The sequence below is a fragment of the Ranitomeya variabilis genome, chromosome 3 (assembly GCF_051348905.1).
Source record: "Ranitomeya variabilis isolate aRanVar5 chromosome 3, aRanVar5.hap1, whole genome shotgun sequence".
NCBI lineage: Eukaryota > Metazoa > Chordata > Amphibia > Anura > Dendrobatidae > Ranitomeya > Ranitomeya variabilis.
Window position 1 is genome coordinate 734,634,113 of NC_135234.1, and position 18,990 is coordinate 734,653,102.

General features: G+C 44.7%; 1 protein-coding gene across 1 annotated transcript; it reads left to right on the forward strand.

The window, feature by feature from the left end:
- Window positions 1–2,963: 2,963 nt before the first annotated feature.
- DND1 (DND microRNA-mediated repression inhibitor 1) lies at window positions 2,964–14,383 on the forward strand. The gene is made up of 6 exons (XM_077299841.1): window positions 2,964–3,209; window positions 9,695–9,818; window positions 9,952–10,413; window positions 11,984–12,373; window positions 12,778–12,852; window positions 13,909–14,383. The coding sequence occupies exons 1-5, from the start codon at window positions 3,174–3,176 to the stop codon at window positions 12,819–12,821; spliced, it is 1,056 nt and encodes a 351-aa protein (XP_077155956.1). The 5' UTR covers window positions 2,964–3,173; the 3' UTR covers window positions 12,822–12,852; window positions 13,909–14,383.
- The last annotated feature ends 4,607 nt before the right edge of the window (window positions 14,384–18,990 follow it).

Consider the following 18,990-nt stretch of genomic DNA (forward strand, 5'->3'; position numbering starts at 1 on the left):
ACACACCACACAGAGTGGAATAAGGGTCTCTAGGCCCAGACACACCACAATGAGAGTGAAATAAGGGTCTCTAGGCCCACACACACCACAATGAGAGTGAAATAAGGGTCTCTAGGCCCATACACACCACAATGAGAGTGGAATAAGGGTCTCTAGGCCCATACACACCACAATGAGAGTGGAATAATGGTCTCTAGGCCGAGACACACCACAATGAGAGTGAAATAAGGGTCTCTAGGCCCAGGCGCACCACCCTGAGAGTGGAATTAGGGTCTGTAGGTCCAGACACACCACACAGAGTGGAATAAGGGTTTCTAGGCCCACACACACCACAATGAGAGAGGAGTCTCTAGGCCCACACACCACAATGAGTGTGGAATTATTGTTAGCACAGTGGAATGACAACTCCTAAGAACAGAATCTGTACTGTATTGTATTTCAATGGAGCCCATGGAAGTCCAGTGTGTACACCCGGTGGCTAATTATTTGCAGGTGTGCAATGATTGTTTAATAAACTGAAGTTATTGTTGTTATTAGACCTCCTTAATAAACTTGTGGGTAGTTTTCTGTGTGGGCAATTTTCGCTGACATTCTTCTGTGCTGCAGAGCATCTCACCTATAGCTCTATATTATTTTTCTGCCCTGCAGATCATCTCACGTATACCTGCATACTATCCCCCTGTCCTGCAGAGCATTTAACCTATGATCTTTGCTATTCTCTGTCCTGCAGAGCATCTCACCTATAATTCTATACTATTCTCCGACCTGCAGAGCATCTCACCTATAATCCTATACTATTCTCTGCCCTGCAGAGCATCTCACATATACCTGCATACTATCCCCCTGTCCTGCAGAGCATCTCACCTATAATTCTATACTATTCTCTGTCCTGCGGAGCATCTCACCTATAATTCTATACTATTCTCTGCCCTGCAGAGCATCTCACATATACCTGCATACTATCCCCCTGTCCTGCAGAGCATTTAACCTATAGATCTTTGCTGTTCTCTGTCCTGCAGAGCATCTCACCTATAATTGGCAATTTTCCGTGTGGGCAATTTTCTGGTCACCGTCTCATACCTATCAAATTGTTAATTACGGACCGCACAATGACACCACCTGATTGCTGGCTGCATTTTTCACAGACCATGATGCTAATAATAATAAAAAACAAAACGGACATCTTTGTGCGCTTAGTGTAGAGACACATGGTCCGCAAAAAACATGGATATCTACAGTGCCACTAACATCTACAGTGCCGATATAGATAGATCCAGGTGCCACCAGCTTTAAAGTAAGAAAAAACCAACCTGGTGTATGATGAGGCAGCACACCGGATTACTTCATATTGCCAAAACTGATATCATTGAAGCTTTCCCACTGCAGGACACCATACAGGTGACTGCCTCCCTCTGTGCAGCCTAGGACACCATACGTGTGACTGCCTCCCTCTGTGCAGCCTAGGACACCATACAGGTGACTGCCTCCCTCTAGGCAGCCTAGGACACCATACAGGTGACTGCCTCCCTCTAGGCAGCCTAGGACACTATACAGGTGACTGCCTCCCTCTAGGCAGCCTAGGACACCATACAGGTGACTGCCTCCCTCTAGGCAGCCTAGGACACTATACAGGTGACTGCCTCCCTCTAGGCAGCCTAGGACACTATACAGGTGACTGCCTCCCTCTAGGCAGCCTAGGACACCATACAGGTGGCTGCCTCCCTCTGTGCAGCCTAGGACACCATACAGGTGGCTGCCTCCCTCTGTGCAGCCTAGGACACCATACAGGTGACTGCCTCCCTCTGTACAGCCTAGGACACCATACAGGTGATTGCCTCCCTCTGTGCAGCCTAGGACACCATACAGGTGATTGCCTCCCTCTGTGCAGCCTAGGACACCATACAGGTGACTGCCTCCCTCTGTGCAGCCTAGGACACCATACAGGTGACTGCCTCCCTCTGTGCAGCCTAGGACACCATACAGGTGACTGCCTCCCTCTGTGCAGCCTAGGACACCATACAGGTGGCTGCCTCCCTCTAGGCAGCCTAGGAAACCATACAGGTGACTGCCTCCCTCTAGGCAGCCTAGGACACCATACAGGTGACTGCCTCCCTCTGTGCAGCCTAGGACACCATACAGGTGATTGCCTCCCTCTGTGCAGCCTAGGAGACCATACAGGTGACTGCCTCCCTCTGTGCAGCCTAGGACACCATACAGGTGATTGCCTCCCTTTGTGCAGCCTAAGACACCATACAGGTGATTGCATCCCTTTGTGCAGCCTAGGACACCATACAGGTGACTGCCTCCCTCTGTGCAGCCTAGGACACCATACAGGTGACTGCCTCCCTCTGTGCAGCCTAGGACACCATACAGGTGGCTGCCTCCCTCTGTGCAGCCTAGGACACCATACAGGTGGCTGCCTCCCTCTGTGCAGCCTAGGACACCATACAGGTGACTGCCTCCCTCTGTACAGCCTAGGACACCATACAGGTGATTGCCTCCCTCTGTGCAGCCTAGGACACCATACAGGTGATTGCCTCCCTCTGTGCAGCCTAGGACACCATACAGGTGACTGCCTTCCTCTGTGCAGCCTAGGACACCATATAGGTGACTGCCTTCCTCTGTGCAGCCTAGGACACCATACAGGTGACTGCCTCCCTTTGTGCAGCCTAGGACACCATACAGGTGACTGCCTCCCTTTGTGCAGCCTAGGACACCATACAGGTGATTGCCTCCCTCTGTGCAGCCCAGGACACCATACAGGTGGCTGCCTCCCTCTGTGCAGCCGCCCACACACACCAGATAGTTATCTGCAGACCCAGCTAATAACGTCAGGTTGCCAGCAGATGTAACCAGTGCAGCTGGTGCTCAGTGGATGGAGTAGACAGCCAGGAGCCAGAAGGGGGTTTTGGTTACAGGGTGAGTCATCCTCTCTATTTTTTTTTTTTTTTCTTCTTTGCAAGGTTGCAACAAACTCTACCCAACTCCCCCAATTTTCCAGCTTGTATCCCCATGGGGGCGGGACCAGGGCTGCAGCCAGCCAGTAAGGAGTGAGGATCGCCCAGCTCTCCCCAGGATTGGTCAGGAGTGGAGAAAGTTCTGGCGCTGCTCCTGGGCTCTATATAATCCCCTGCTCAGGAGCTGCCGGCCACAGACAGACACCAGACCAGACCATGGAGCAGAAGGGAACAGCCGGGGCGGCCTGCGAGGTGAGTGGTGGCCGGGGATGCACATTGCCATGGAATCCTAGCTCCTCTCTTGCTGGGAGTTGTGGTCTCTGCCGTAGACATAGTTTGTGCACCTGAGTGTTGGTAACTTCTCCACTAATCTATCGATCTAGATGACAAAATCACAATCTGCTAAGGCAGGAAATCTCTATTAATCTATTCCCTCCGCATTAGGAGGTGTCTGACCCTGTTGTTTACTTTGGGGGGGCTGTACAGGATGTGTCCCCTCCTGAACTGTAAACATCCATACAATGTAACCCCTGGTGCAGCCTGTGCACAGAGATCTGGGGGCTGCTGGTGCCCAATAGTGAGTGGTGTAAGGCCAAGTTCACCTGTTGTGTAATTGAAGACAATGTGCAGGATCTTGTGGAATCGGCTCTACTGCTGCCATATTGTTTATGGGTCTGTGTGTTATATATATATATATATATTTAGATTTTTTTTTTTTTTAACAATTCATACCAGATGCATAAATAATTTGTCTACTTAAAGGGAACCTGTTGGCAGGATTATGTGGAGTATACTACAATGCATCAGGTTGGCGCCGTTATACTGATTGCAATGATACCTGGTGATGAAATCCACTTTGTGGTTGTTCAGTCTTTATTCTCAGTTTTGCGTTCATGATGTGCTTGTGGCCTGTGGGGGTCTCCATGTGCTGCTCTGACTTATGTATTCACCAGAATGGCCTCTGGCAGGTCACTGATCCCTCATATATTTATAAAAAATAAAAATCTCCTCCTTTTGGCGATGCTTGTGTTGCACCATGATTGCATCCATAGTGTGCACTTCATACTTTGATATCATCATACATAAAATCCCCCCCCCCCTCCCCCCAAAAATAAATAAATGGTGCCGCAGCATTCTTTTGGATTGCTAGTGGATGCTATTGCACAGGCATGACCAGGGCTACCTTGGTGGAGTTTGGATGCCATAAAAAAAAAAAAATAAATAAATAATGGAATGCACAATATGGATGCGATCATGGTACAGGTGCCCGCCTGCAGAAGAGATGAGGCTGAAGTTGGTTTCCTGTTCAGAGCTGAAGTTGGCTTCTTCGGCAGTTTTTTCTTATTCTGTTTTTTATATTTGTAGCAACAAAAATAATAATCACAATAATAAAGGTGCCCTGATGTGAGTACACTGAAACAGCTACAAAAATTATAAAACTAGCATCAAAGTGGGCACCGAACGGCATTAATCAAAGGGTTAAATGACTTTGGGCCACTGATGCCACACTGCAGACATACAGAATAGGGAGCCCCACATCAAAACCAGGTCCCTCCAGCCTGGCCCAAATGGGTTCTGGGCATCAAAGTGGGCAAACAGACAATTTTCACAGATTTGAATAAGTAACTGATGTTAAGTGTTTGCCCACTTTGATGCCAGTTCTGATGCCCAAACACTTAAAAACATCAGTTACTTATTCAAATCTGTGAAAATTGTCTGTTGGGCCAGAACCCAATTGGGCCAGGCTGGAGAGATCTGGTTTTGATGCGGGGCTCCCTATTCTATATGTATGCACTGTGGTATCAGTGGCCCAAAGTCACTTAACCCCTTAAACACCAATTACTTATTCAAATGGACAAAATCTACGGTCTGCCCACATTGATGCCAGTTCTGATGCCCAGGCTGGGGGGGGAACTGGTTTTGATGTGGAGCTCCCAATCTATGTTTGCAGTATATTAGTGGCCCAAAGTCATTTAACCCTTTGATTACTGCCCTTCAGTGCCCACTTTGATGCCCACTTTTGTAGTTTTGTGTATTCACATCAGGGCACTTCGCTGCATTGTATGTTATTATTGTGATGCTTATTTTTTGTAAAACCTATAAAAAATAAGAGAAAATTGCTGAATAAGAAACAAACTTCAGCCTCCTGTAGAATTTTTTTTTTTTCTTTTAAATGTATATAATATTTATTATGTAAATGCAGCGGCAGGTGACTGAGGATCAGTGACCTGTCAGAAGCCTTACAGATGAATCTTTAAGCAGAAAAGCGCATAAAGACCCCCAGAGGCTGCCCCTGAGTACAAGAATCTCATTACCTAAAATAAGATGGATTTTATCACCAGGTATCAGTGTAATCAGTATAACGGTGCCGACCTGACACTGTCTCTAGGTTACTGTGCACAATCCTGCTGACAGGGTCCCTTTAATGCACTTTCTCTTTTTTTTTTATTTTAATACTGTATTGGTGCCTCCAGTGTTTCCCAGACTCCAGTCCTCACGGACCCCACGGGTCATGTTTTCAGCATCTCCTTAGTATTGCTCAAGTAGTGGAAGTATCATCAAGGCATCAGGAATTGTCTCACCTGTGCAACACTATGGAAATCCTGAAAATGACCCGTGGGGTCCGTGAGGACTGGAGTTTGGGAAACACTGGTCTAGAGCGTCTTGAAATCTAATTGCCGTTTGGTCTCCAGCAGTTTGTCACCTGCCAGATTGCTTTAGCATTTCCTGGGTGAGCTGGAGGTCGCAACTCAATAAAAGTCCATCAGAGCCTTGTTCTGGCCCTCGGACTTGCATTGGGAGCTTCTAATATAGCTTCTGACTCCCAAATGGTTCTGTGGGACTAGAGTGGTGGTGGGCAAGTGTAAGATGGTGTGTGTGTGTGACCTTCGTTTAGTAGCATAACTCCACCTCAGAAAATATTTTAGGTGGCAAGCCACTAGTGTTTGAAACTATCCTTGTACCCAACCACTTTTATTTATTTTTATTTATTTATTTTTTTAAATTTCCTTTATTGCACTTCTCCCCATCTACCTGGGGCTGCACTCAATTCCACCAGTGTCCATCCCCGCCTCCTGGAACAGGGGCAGCACTGCAGTTAATAGTTTCTTACATTGCTTCCCCATCTGAAGATATCCTGGATCTTGGGTGATGCACTGAGATATTAGAGTGTAGCGCCGGCACCCTGCTTCTATTGTCACTGCTTTTGTGAAAGACTTTCTTGGGGCAGAGGTAGAAGCAGCACCATGGCCCTCAAATGTTCATCAGGAGGTGGCTCTTACTCCACTCACAGCCGTTGTGGATGACTCCTTTGACAGCAGTGCTGGTGTGTCCCTTGCTGCTTTTCTCTGCCCCTATAACATCTGTTTTCACAGATGTGATGGAAGCAGAGTGCTGGTGCTGCACTCGCCTTTCCCGCAGTGTCCTGTCACCCAGGATCTTGGATTCCTTCAGAGGGGGCATTGATTCAAGAAACTACAGGGTGGGCCATGAAGTCGGCCATTTTGGATCCAACTTTATTTTTTCCAATGGGAAGAGGGTCAAACCTATTGAGAATTTCACAAGAAAAACAATGGTATGCTTGGTTTTATCTTAACTTTATTCTTTCATGAGTTATGTACAAGTTTCTTTGTTTACAGCCATTGACATGTCGCAGAGGTTAACACGTGAGGAGCAGATAGAAATTGTGCTGATGTCTGAACGCAGTACCCGGGTCATTGCAGCAGATTTCAATGCAAGACGCCCTATGCAAGAAAACTCTCACCATTCCCATGTTTAGGTGTATCCATATAAATGGCCCACCCAAAAGTTTGCCTCATCACTGAACATAATGCTCTGTGAAACCCGGAGGGTCCTGTTCCAATTTGTTTTGCCCAGTCTGCAAATTCAGCTCCCCGGTCTGGGTCATCCTTGTTGAGATGCTGCAGCAGCTGGATTTTGTAAGGCTGCCATTTGTGAGTAGCCAATATCGGCCAAAGTGGATGTTTGACTGATGCCAGTTTCTGTCCGCTCCTCACGTGCTAACCTGTGACATGTCAATGGCTGTAAACGAAGAGAAACTTGTAACTAATGAAAGAATAAAGTTACATTAAAACCTAGCACACCATTGTTTTTCTTTTGAAATTCTCAATGAGTTTGTGTCACATTACCCTCTACCCATTGGAAAAACTAAAGTTGGATCCAAAATGGCAGACTTCAAAATGGCCACCATGGTCACCACCCATCTTGAAGTTTTCCCCCTCCCATGTACTAATGTGCCACAAACAGGAAGTTGGTATCAACAACCATTCCCATTTTATTTAGGTGCTGGGCAGCACGGTGGCTCAGTAGTTAGCACAGCAGCCTTGCAGCGCTGGAGTCCTGGGTTCAAACCCCACCAGGGACAACATCTGCAAAGAGTTTGTATGTTCTCTCCGTGTTTGCATGGGTTTCCTCTGGGTACTCCGGTTTCCTCCCACATTCCAAAGCCATACTGATAGGGAATTTAGATTGTGAGCCCCGTCGGGGACAGCGATGATAATGTGTGTAAAGCGCTGCAGAATATGTTAGCGCTATATAAAAATAAAGATTATTGTCATTATCATTAACTAATATGCTGCCCCTGATGTTTGGCTCCAGAAGGGGTGATGGAAGTTGTGAGCGCAGGTCCAGCCTCCTGTGGCCTGTCACATTTGAGACTACTCTCAAACATCACAGGAAGCACAATAAAAAAAATTAAAGTTGATGTAGATGGGTGTGTGGGGTGTCGTGTAATAAAGTAAACTACCAATGTGCTTGGTGTAAGGATGGCTAAAAATCACCTTTTGGTTGCCCATCCACCCCTTAAGGCTCCATACACATTAGAATAATGTTAGCTGAACTTGCTGATTATCAGTTGGTTTGGTCAATGGCTTAATAGAGAGGGAATGTAGCTGATGGTCAAAGATGTCGATCACCTGTCAACCAGCAGCTTTCTCTTTGCAAACACAAGAGCTTGGCTGAACGAGTCGGCTGAATAACTGATTGAAGCACAGTTCGGCTAACAGCCATGTATCATCTATAGTAAGTATAAGGTGCTGTTCCAACAATTGAATATTATACTGCAGAAAGCATGCAATTATCTGCACTTCAGATTATTTATTTTTATTTTTTTCACTGTTGTGAATTTACATGCGGGTTTTTGGTATGTAATGTTTAGTGTGAAGACTTGGTGACCCTGTCAGCAGGATTGTGCACAGTAAACTACAGACAGTGTCAGGTCGGCGCCGTTATACTGATTACAATGATACCTGGTGATGAAATCCGTCTTGTGGTTATTTAATCTGTATTTGTAGTTCTCCGTTAATAAGATTCTTGTGCTCTGGGGCTGCAAGTGTGGCCTTGTGTTGCCCGGCTTAGGTATTCATCAGTATGCCTGGTCACTGACCTGCCCCTATTTTACATTATTCTGATGATTCCTATAATGTTTGGCTATTGTGAGCCTTAAATTTTTTTTTTTTTTTTTTTTTTAAATCCTGCAAAATAGCACCAGCATAGTAGCTGCTGGTGGCATGTGGTGGTGTGTGTGTTTTTTTTTTTTTGCGCCACCAAAGCTGCATTGGCCGCGCTTGGGCAGTAGCTTCTATCGGAAAGCAATGATGCTACTGCACATGCACTGGTTCCATTTTGTTGCAAGTAAACATTCCCCCCCCCCCCAAAAAAAAACAAAACAAAAAAACAATATTGTATGCATTGTGATAGATGCTACTGTGCCATTTTGCTGGATGTAATTTTTTTTTTTTTTTTTTTTCTAAGCCCACAATATTGCATGCAGTATGTAAAGTAGGAAGCAGATCAATGACCTGTGATGAGCCCATAAATGTGCATATGTAAGCAGAACACCACATAAAGCCCCACCATGAAGCGCCAAAATCTCATTAACTGAAAATTACATATGTAGATTATCAACCCAGGCACTTGCCAATTCGAGAAAGCAAAGTAGTCCGTCCTTCCGTGCTGTGGGACATGGACGAAGACAAAGGTGTCCAGATTAGAGGCATGCGGGGAGAGACAGGACAGGTGACGGCTGTTTCGCGTAACAGCGCTTCCATGGGTCCAGGTGGAAGCGTTGCGCGAAACGGCCATCCTTGTCTTCCATGTTCCACAGCACAGAATAAAGGACGTTTGCTTTATCGAATTGGTAAGTGCTGTATATTCCTTGTATCTTCAATCACTTTAATCAGTGTAACAGTGCCAACCTCACAATGTCTTTAGTTTAGTTGGCAAAATCCTGCTGACAGGTTTGATGAAGAACATGTACGAAACTTGACACTTTTCCATATCTGATGCGGAAACTCCAATTATAAATATCAGAGTAACCACATGAGGCTTCAAACAAACATCAGTTTACTTAGTGTGAGGAAAGGAACAGTGGGCATAAGGTTGTTCAGTGTGGAAAGTGATCTTAGGCTATGTGCAAGCTGTGGTGCCGGGTGTCAAAACCCCACCAATGGCCTATCCTAGGGGAAGAGTCAGACTGCCATGTAACAGAGGATCACAGTGCTCAGACTGGCCCGTCCACCAATGGCCTATCCTAGGGGAAGAGTCAGACTGCCATGTAACAGAGGACCACAGTGCTCAGACTGGCCCGTCGTGTGACCTCGTGTTTCTATGCAGCTTTCACACTCTGGTCAGGAGAGCCAACGACCAGCACTGCATTGCAATCTGAGTTACATAGCGGTCATTTCTTATATTATAACCCTTCTGTTTTATTATCTTAGCCTCAGATATGGCTCAACTCTGTGAATAGGAAAAACAAAGCTGGACTCATCGAGTGGATGAAGAGCTCAAATATATCACTCGTGCAAGAGAATGGACAAAGGAAATATGGTGGCCCCCCTCCAGGTAGGTTCTCCTCATACCAGAGTAGTTGGCTATTGCATCCTGGAAAGGTCTTGGGCTTTCTAAGGCTAGTAATAGGCAATTTGTTACTGATATCTGTTACTTACTCGGGAAGTATTCTTGATGACTTTTGCAGGTTGGGTTGGAGAGGCTCCTCCACATGGTTCTGAGATTTTTATTGGCAGTATTCCTCAAGAGATATATGAAGATACATTAATACCCCTCTTTCAGTCTGTGGGAAGACTGTATGAATTTCGCTTAATGATGACCTTCAGTGGCCTCAACCGTGGCTTTGCTTATGCACGCTATTTCTCAAAACGTATTGCCGATCAGGCCATTGCCCACCTCTGTAGCCATGAAATTCAACCAGGTTTGAAGATCTTTGTGTGCCGAAGCACCGAGAAGTGTGAGCTGATGTTGGATGGCCTGCCATTGCTTATGGAACAAGCTGCGTTGGAGGACTTCCTGGGAGAAATGACAGCTGGAGTAGAAACGGCTTCCCTCTATGCTAGTCCTTTCACCAAGTTGAAAAATATGGCTGTTGTGAAATACAACTCTCACAGAGAAGCAGCCCTGGCTAAGAAAAGTCTGTGTGAAGGTTTGTATACTTAAACTATTCTAGATCTATACGCTGTATCATGTAGAACTATTGCTTGATTCCTAATTTTACCTGGGAACTTTAGTCCTCAACACTAAAATTCTTCTAGTAGAAATCATCATGTGCAAAGGATTCGGTAGGCGTAAGGATTCTTGCATGTGGTGCTCATAATTAACAAATCAAGATATTTTTGGAATGTTTTTATTCCAGTACCTTGGTTTTCTGTAGATGACTCGGGTCCTTGGTAAGCCATACCAAGAAAGCATGGAAACATGCTCATGGTGCTTATTTTCTACACTGAAAGACCTGCTCTAAACTATGGTGGGAGCATGTTCTTCCCTTCTGAGTGTTGCAGAATTCTTATGTACCGGTAAGTTAGAATTTTTTTTTTTTTTTTTCAGCAGCCACTTTATTAATGTTGAACTTACGCCATGTAGACCTGGTGAAAGGTTCTCTTTAATGACTAGACACTGGGGGTCCAGAAACTCCTTCTGCTTAGTGGTGGTTCATACTTCACTGCACAAAGTGAGGATTAAATGGGACCTATCCACAGGCCTTTGAACTCTTAAAGATATAGCTGTAATAACACTTCAGATCAGATCAACCCTTTCACCCCCCCCCCCAAACCAGTTTACACCTTCATCACCAGGCCAACTTTTATGACTCTGAGCCGTATCCCTTTATTTGGTAATGACTCAAATGCTTCAAGATTCCACTGATTCTGAGACTTTTGACTTGTTGAACTTCATGATGGCAAACAACTTGTCACTAAGTTGTTTATTTGTTAAATTAAAAATTATCATTTTGTAAACTTTCTTTTTCATCTTTATGCCCTTAAACCGGAGAGATGTCACACACAATGGTTAAGATTTCCCACATGTCCAATCAGCACGATATATATATTCTTTTTTTAAATGAAAAATTATATAGAATTGTTTTTTGGAAGCTATAGGGGTTAAAAGTTGACTACCAAGTTCTCTTTTTTTTTTTTTTTTTTTTTTTTTTTTTTTTTTTTTGGGGGGGGGTTCTAAATGTTGTGGCAATTGAGTTGTCCATAACTTGGATAACTTCTCGTGCCCTTTGCTTGGCCACCTTAAAGTATAGCCTATACTCTCCTCTCAGGCTGGTGTCACAACAGCATGGGAGTGTGCAAGTTGCTGCCAACAGAGGTGAGTATAGGCTTTTTTTTTATGGGGGCCAAATGTGTTGAACAAGGTGGTGTCCTAGATATGTTGGGAGTCCCTGCGGCTGTATGTGTTGCAGCTGTCTAACAGGCAAGCCCCCACATGTGTTGCAGCTGCAACACCTACAACCACAGGGACTCCCAACATATTATCCACACACCGAAGATACCCTGACGTGTTATCCGAGCACATTTGGTCATTACTAGGTAACACTAATCTGGATTTTGGCTTGAGAAGAGTTCACTGGGTGGTTCTAGTTGGCAAACCCTGTTAAACAAGTGCCTGCTGTAGGACCACCCACTGGACTTCTTTTTTTTTTTTTTTTCGTGTGCAATGACTACCCACTAATTCAGGCATATAATATTTTTGACTTCACCTTTCAACAGGTTCCCGGACACTCTATGACTGCTTTTATACTGTGGACTGGCTCCAACAGTCAGTAAGACTTAAGATACAATCGGGCACCTTGGCAAGGCCCAGTCCTGTTCTCCCTCTGATATCTAACAAACAGGTCATGCTGGAGAAACTTGCACCTACTGCCACTCAGTGTCTCCAGCTCCTTTGTGAGAAACTAATGTTTGGGCAGCCAATCTACCAAATAAAGTTCCTGAGAAATGGCAACTGTGGTTGGCTTCGCTTTTGGTACTGGGTGCTAATACCAAACCATGGCATGCCATTCACTGGATATTCCTGGCTGGTTGGAGACAAGCTCATTCCCACAGAGAAGTACCAGCAAGCTAAGGAGATGGTGGCCTCGCTCATCATGAAGGAGTTTGGTGAGTGGATAAAAAAAAATTAAAATTCCCATTGAGATGGGTGGCTTTTGCGCTTTGTAGCTTGGTGCGGGGAAGCTAAGTGCTTGGATAATCTTTGGTGGCCCCATACCAAAACTGTGGTCTTCATCCACAGAAGAGACTTGGTGACCAGTACGCCTGGTCCTAGCAGTGGGGTCCATTCTGCTGCTAGACTTTGCTTATAAAAAAGTATATCAGGAGCTGATCACTGCATTTTATGTATCATGGCCCATGTGGTGACCACGTCAGATGAGATCTGGGCTGTAGGTGATCATTTAAAGGGTCATTCCGATCTTAAATGAATGTTAGCACTTTTTAGTTTGACGCACTTTTGGATTTATTAATTTGCAGCTGTTGAGATTAACTTTTTTATTTTATATATACAGCTCGTTGTCTAGGAGACCGACCACCCCTGCTGTCTACCTTATGAACGTTGCGTTGAAGCTTGCAGGGATTAAAAGGTAACTGGATGCTCAAGCACTCGTGTCCAGCTGAAGAATTGTTAAAACTAAATGGGGGGGGGGGGGGTGTAAGTGCTGGACATGTTGTGGTTTTTACAAGCACTATCCAACAATATACCCTAAAATCCCGTTAGTGACATCTGTACACTGGTCTCTGCTTGCTCATGCGCTCCTTACATTTTGCACTGGCTGCTCTTGACAGCTTGGCACTTCATCAGAGCCGATGAGGGAGTGCACTGTCACTATACAAATTAAACAGTGACCGGGTCCTACCGAACAAACATTGGAACTTACATGTTTAGTAAAGCTGGGACTAGCTCAGCACCTGAAATGGGCATCACAAACTCCTCGTTTCAGGGTGAGGCAGAGGCTGCTGCAGTGACCATCGTCAAATGCAAATTATTTACTGTCCATTAGAAAATGGAATTACATTATGATGTGAAATAGACATATGTTTAGGATTAAAACAAACTTTCTGACCACCCCTTAAAAATTGACTTATCAATGGGAAAGTGTTGGGTACTGCATATGTTCCCCTATGCAAATTGGCTTCTGTCAGTAGTCATATGAAAGTGTGTTTTTTTTTTTTCGTTTTTTTTTTAAAAATTTTTTAAAAATATTCTTTTAACCAGTCTTGACCCTGGGTATTTTCATTTTCGCTTTTCGCTCTCCTCCTTCCCAGAGCCATAACTTTATTCTGTCATTATGGCTGTGAGGGCTTATTTTTTGCCGGCCAAGTTGTACTTTTGAACGACATCATTGGTTTTTGCATGTCATGTACTAGAAAACGGGGGGAAAAATTCCAAGTGTGGTGAAATTACAAAAAAGTGCAATCCCACACTTTTTTTTTTTTTTTTTTTTTTTTTGCTAGGTTCACTTAATTCTAAAACTGACCTGTGATTATGATGCTCCAGGTCATTATGATTTCATAGACTCCAAACATGTCTAGTTTTTTTTTGTTTGTTTGTTTTTTTTAGGTCAGACAACTGCTGAATTTGAAATGAAATTATTTTAAATATTTGCAAATCTTAATTCTTCTTTTTGTTTTTATTTCAGGTTACATTGTCAAGTCTGTTTTTTACTAAAGATCCTGCTTTGTATAGTTTTTACTTTTTTTTTTTTTTTTTTCTTATTCTTCTTCTTTTTATTACCTACAATGGATCTTATGAATGTTCACAGACCTTGTCGTTGTTTTTAAGGTATTTTCTCTACCAGAGCTAGTTGCCACTCATTGACCCTACACCCACTTCCCCGGAATGTTACTCTGGGGAGACTATCACCGTTATTCCAGATTGCTTTCATCTTGATGTGTCTGGCTCTTACACAACACGCAACACTTGGATGTTTAGTTTAATTTTTCTTTTTCCTCCATCTTCGTTACACTGGCCTTGTCACATTTTATTAGCACTTTTCTTTTTAAGCACAAGGTTTTTATTGCACTTATGTTCTGTAAGTAGACTTATTGGTTAAATGTTTTATACTATATAGAAAGAAGTAACATGTAAATTTTATATAAAGGTTTTGCAAATTATTTGCCGTTTTAGTCTTTTGTTAACAAAATTTGCCCTTTAACTTGTTATGTAAAGCTGAACACTGCCTGACAGGCAGCAAATCTACACGTGGGCCTACACGAACCTGACTTCACTCGCCATGTGACGTGGCAAGTAATGTTTGGCATGTTGGAAATTCAACATGCCTGATCCTTTGTCACAATGCACTGCTGTCATAATGTCCCAGGAATATAGAGGCTGCTGCTGTAAAGTATAATCCGCTCCCCTTCCTGACACTTCCATTATTTTCTTGCCTGTTCCTCTCTGTATAACCCAACCTTCTGTGGTGGTCACATTGCAGGAGGGCAGGCTGTACAGATCTAGGTGAGGAAGAGTAGTCTATTAGTCAGATGAGAAATCTTCCAAGATTATGGACAATTCTAAGGGTATGTGCACATGTTGCGGATTTGACGCTGTGGATTCGCAGCAGTTTTCCATGCGTTGTACAGTACCATGTAAACCTGTGCAAAAGCATTGAAACTATTAAAAAAAAAAAAAAAAAAAATCAGAATAATATTTAATCTGCCCCTCTATAGTCTATTTTTAGTGTACAATAGTAGTGTATGTGTATATTATAATCTAGATCTCATCTATATCGTATTGCTGTAGATGAACTACCCTGAGAACAGTCACTTGCACTCCACAAGGAGCAGGGTACAAAATAAATTCCTCACATGCTGTTGGATTTGTTCATTCTGCCTCCCAAAGATCACGGTAAGGCTCGGCACACATTTATCCTGCACTCTGTGCTGAGCACTTGCACCGAGGTTTCTGGGTAAATCTCTGAAATGTGGTTCAAATGGAACCTCGGTTGAAGATTCCCAATAATGAGGCACTGTTGATTTCATCTGGCCTATGATCTGGCGGTGGCCATGCTTTTTTTAGACAAGCATAAAAGCATGGTCTGCCACAGGCTTGTGCACTTCTGAAAAACACCACTGACCAGAGGCCAGACAGCCATTCCGTACAGTGAAACATACCCTAATTCTGGACTCAGTATTTGCTCAGGTGTTTGCACAGGTGATATCTGCACTGAAGTCACTGGCAGGTCATCTGCATATTTTTTTAAGCTTTTTTTTTTTTTTTTTTTTCACTTGAAATAAAAATAATTGAATAAGTGATTTTCCTGTCTGAACATATATTGGGAAATGTTCCTAGTCTGTAAACTGCTGCAGGTTGGAAGCTGCATACATCTGCAATGTCGAACCTGCAGTGCACAGCATAGTGGATGGGATTTCAAGAAATCCCATGTCCACTGTGTGCACCGATGCTCACCCGCCGAGATGGACATCTGGAGCATCTTTCCAGACCACAGCATGTAATCTTATGTAGTTGAGATGCTCAGTCTCCACCGCATAAATTACCCATACACCTTCATTAGATGCGGTAAAACCACATTATCTTCCTAGTCACATGCGTATTAAGTGCTGAATGCAGCATAAAACCCAGGTGTACTAATTTACATAACAGTGAATCTTGTGGCACAGCTGGACATGCATGACACAGGAAGGGGAGGAAGGCACAGAGATCCACTCCTTTGTAATAAAAAATAAATAAAAAAAAAAAAGCGTGGAGTCTCCCCATATTTGTTAACCATCCAGAGTGAAGGAGACTACTCGGGCTGGTATTTCATGCTAGTATGGATCCAATATCCATGAACCTTACCAACCTGATAATACCAGGTCGCAGCAGTCTGCTTACCTTGGATCGTTAGCAAAAATAGTGGGATCCCCCTCCAAAAAAACAAAAAAAAAAACAGCATGGGTCCTCCTATTTTTGTTAACTAGCCAAGGAAAAAAGTAGATGGCTGCAGCCGCGCCACAATTGGCTCATGCAAAGATCCAGCTCTTCCCACTTGCCCTGTAGTGGTGGCAAGTGGGGTAATATTTGTGGGGTTTGTCACCTTTTTGTATTGTCTGGTGACATCAAGCCCACAGATGAACCCCTTCATGACCCAGCCTATTTTGACCTTAATGACCTGGCCGTTTTTTGCAATTCTGACCAGTGTCCCTTATGAGGTAATAACTCAGGAACGCTTCAATGGATCCTAGCGGTTCTGAGTTTGTTTTTTTTTTCGTGATAGATTGGGCTTCATGTTAGTTTTAAATTTAGGTTGATAATTTCTGAGTATATTTGTGAAAAAAAACAGAAATTTGGCGAAAAATTTCGCAATTTTCACATTTTGAATTTATTCTGTTAAACCAGAGTTATGTGACACAAAATAGTTAATAAATAACATTTCCCACATGTCTACTTTATATCAGCACAATTTTGGAAACAATTTTTTCTATTCGCCACGACAGCACCCACTGAGAGAGGGGATCCGCCCCTGGGAACAGGAAACCTACAGAGAGATAAAAGGGGCGGCCCCCCCTCGCTCCTCAGTTGGTTTCCTGTTCCTAGACGGGAACCCACAGAGAAGACTCTATGGAGTATGAAGAGGAAAAACCCGCCTGGACTGCCGCCTGTACGACTCTGCTGAGCGGCAGGGGCTCCAGAGCGGGTAGAACAGAGACGGGGGATGATCCTGTGGACCCCTCGTCTGCTGATGCTGTCAACAGTCTCCCTGCTGGGACACTGTTGTATGGGCCACCAATGATGCGGAGCGGCACCTACCTCGTCCGGCCCGGGGTCCTGGGCAGGTAAGAGGATATACTCCTAAGAAATATGGAGCTGCGGTGGTGCTGGCGTCTCCCCGGTGGTTGGTTCCCCTCCTGGTGCTCCGGAGCGGAGATACTGAATGTCTGACATGGCTGCAGGTGCGGCGTCTTCCAGCATGTAGCAGGGACGCCGGCGCATGCGCAGTAGCATCGGCGTCCCGGAAATGCTTAGTGGAACTTCCGAGGTCAGCCTGGGCTCGGCTATAGGCGCCATTGCGGTTGCCGGTAATTACTACAAGCATCTGCGGCTGGAGAAGGAGACTGCGGGCCACACACCTGGACTAATCGCTAATCTCCTCTATGGTCAGGTACAAAAAAAAAAAAAAAAAGGGGGGAGTGCTTTCTCAGCTGTGAAGCACAGGCGGTGCTATATAAGGCAGTTTAGAGCTCTCCTGGTTGCGCAACATGTCGTCCCAGGAGGATATCGAGCGCCCACTGGAGGATTTAATCCTGCCTAGTGGTGATGCCAAAGAGAAAGGCAGTGGACACTCAAAGAGAAGTGACTCCGCTGAGAAATCTGTGAAAAAGTCAGGCCGCTCTGCACCGAAAGCTGATCGTACAACCCGGCAGACGGTATTTAACCTTACTCCTGGGTAAATGTGTAGCTGGCTTTATGGGGGCTAATGGTAGTTCTCCTACTTCTATCTTATAGGGTAAGCGGACGGAGAAATCTAGGCACAAGCAGTGTGCGATGTGTATTGAGCCCCTGCCGGACTCCTATATTAAAAAATTATGTCAGAGTTGCATAGATTACACCTTGCAGCAGGAGAGTTCGGTCAGGATGAAGGAGATTCGTCTCATGATCAGGGAAGAGCTTCAGTCCTTGGGAGGTAGTCCGGCGGTGAATGTTGAGAAAAGAACCAGGAAGGCGCCTTCACCTGCAGCAGACACGTCAGCAGAAAGTGGGGAGGTCAGCTCAGACGTTTCTCAGAAATCAGGCTCCTCGGATGAGGAGGATTACGTCTGTTTCCCCACAGACAGTGTAAATAATCTGATTAAGTCAGTGAGAGGTACTATGGGGGTAGCAGAGTCTAAGGAACCTCTGACACCTCAGGACGCTATGTTTGCTGGTCTTTCACAGAAAAAAGGCCATGTGTTTGCAGTGAATCAGGCCATCAAGGACCTGGTTAAACGGGAATGGAGTAAAGGACAAAAGGGGTTTGTGCCAGTCTCGTGTAAAAGGCGGTACCCCTTTGATGATGAGGACTTGACCACTTGGTCCAAAGTACCTAAAGTGGATGCGGCGGTGGCATCCACCTCCCGCCGTTCTTCCCTGCCAGTTGAAGATGCAGGTTCCTTATCAGATCCTATGGACAGGAAATCTGACACAATACTTAAAAAGTCATGGGAAGCCTGTGTAACGGCCTTTAAACCTGCAATTGCAGCCACTTCTACTAGCAGGTCTATGCTAGTTTGGCTTGACCAGCTGGACCAAAACATTAAAACCGGAGTATCCAGGGAAAAATTGCGCTCCGCTATTCCTTTAATTAAGGGGGCTGCGGCATTTATTTCTGATGCCTCTATTGACTCACTCCGTCTAGCGGCCAGAACGGCCAGTCTTACTAACACGGCTCGTAGAGCCTTATGGCTAAAAAACTGGAAAGGAGATGCCCAGTCCAGGTCTAAATTGTGTGCCATACCCTGTCAGGGTGAGTACCTCTTCGGAACAGTATTAGACGAAATACTCACTAAGGCGGGTGAAAGGAAGAAGGGGTTCCCTAATCCCTTTATTCCTTCTTACAGAAGGGCGTTCAGGAAGCCACCATTCGGCAAGAAGGGAGGCTTTAAAGACCGATGGAATAATAATAAAGAATTCAAACAAAAAGGAAATCTATTCAATAAACGTCCCTTTAAGCCAGCAGATAAATTCCGTTGACCCGGTTCTGCCAGTGGGAGCTAGACTTCTACACTTTGCAGAGCAATGGAAG

Bases quoted from the DNA above. Each gene is read 5' to 3' on its own strand.
- DND1 (XM_077299841.1), top strand. From the start codon at position 3,174: ATGGAGCAGAAGGGAACAGCCGGGGCGGCCTGCGAG. The intron at 3,210-9,694 runs GTGAGTGGTGGC...TTATTATCTTAG, and splicing joins CAGCCGGGGCGGCCTGCGAG to CCTCAGATATGGCTCAACTC. The intron at 9,819-9,951 runs GTAGGTTCTCCT...TGACTTTTGCAG, and splicing joins ATATGGTGGCCCCCCTCCAG to GTTGGGTTGGAGAGGCTCCT.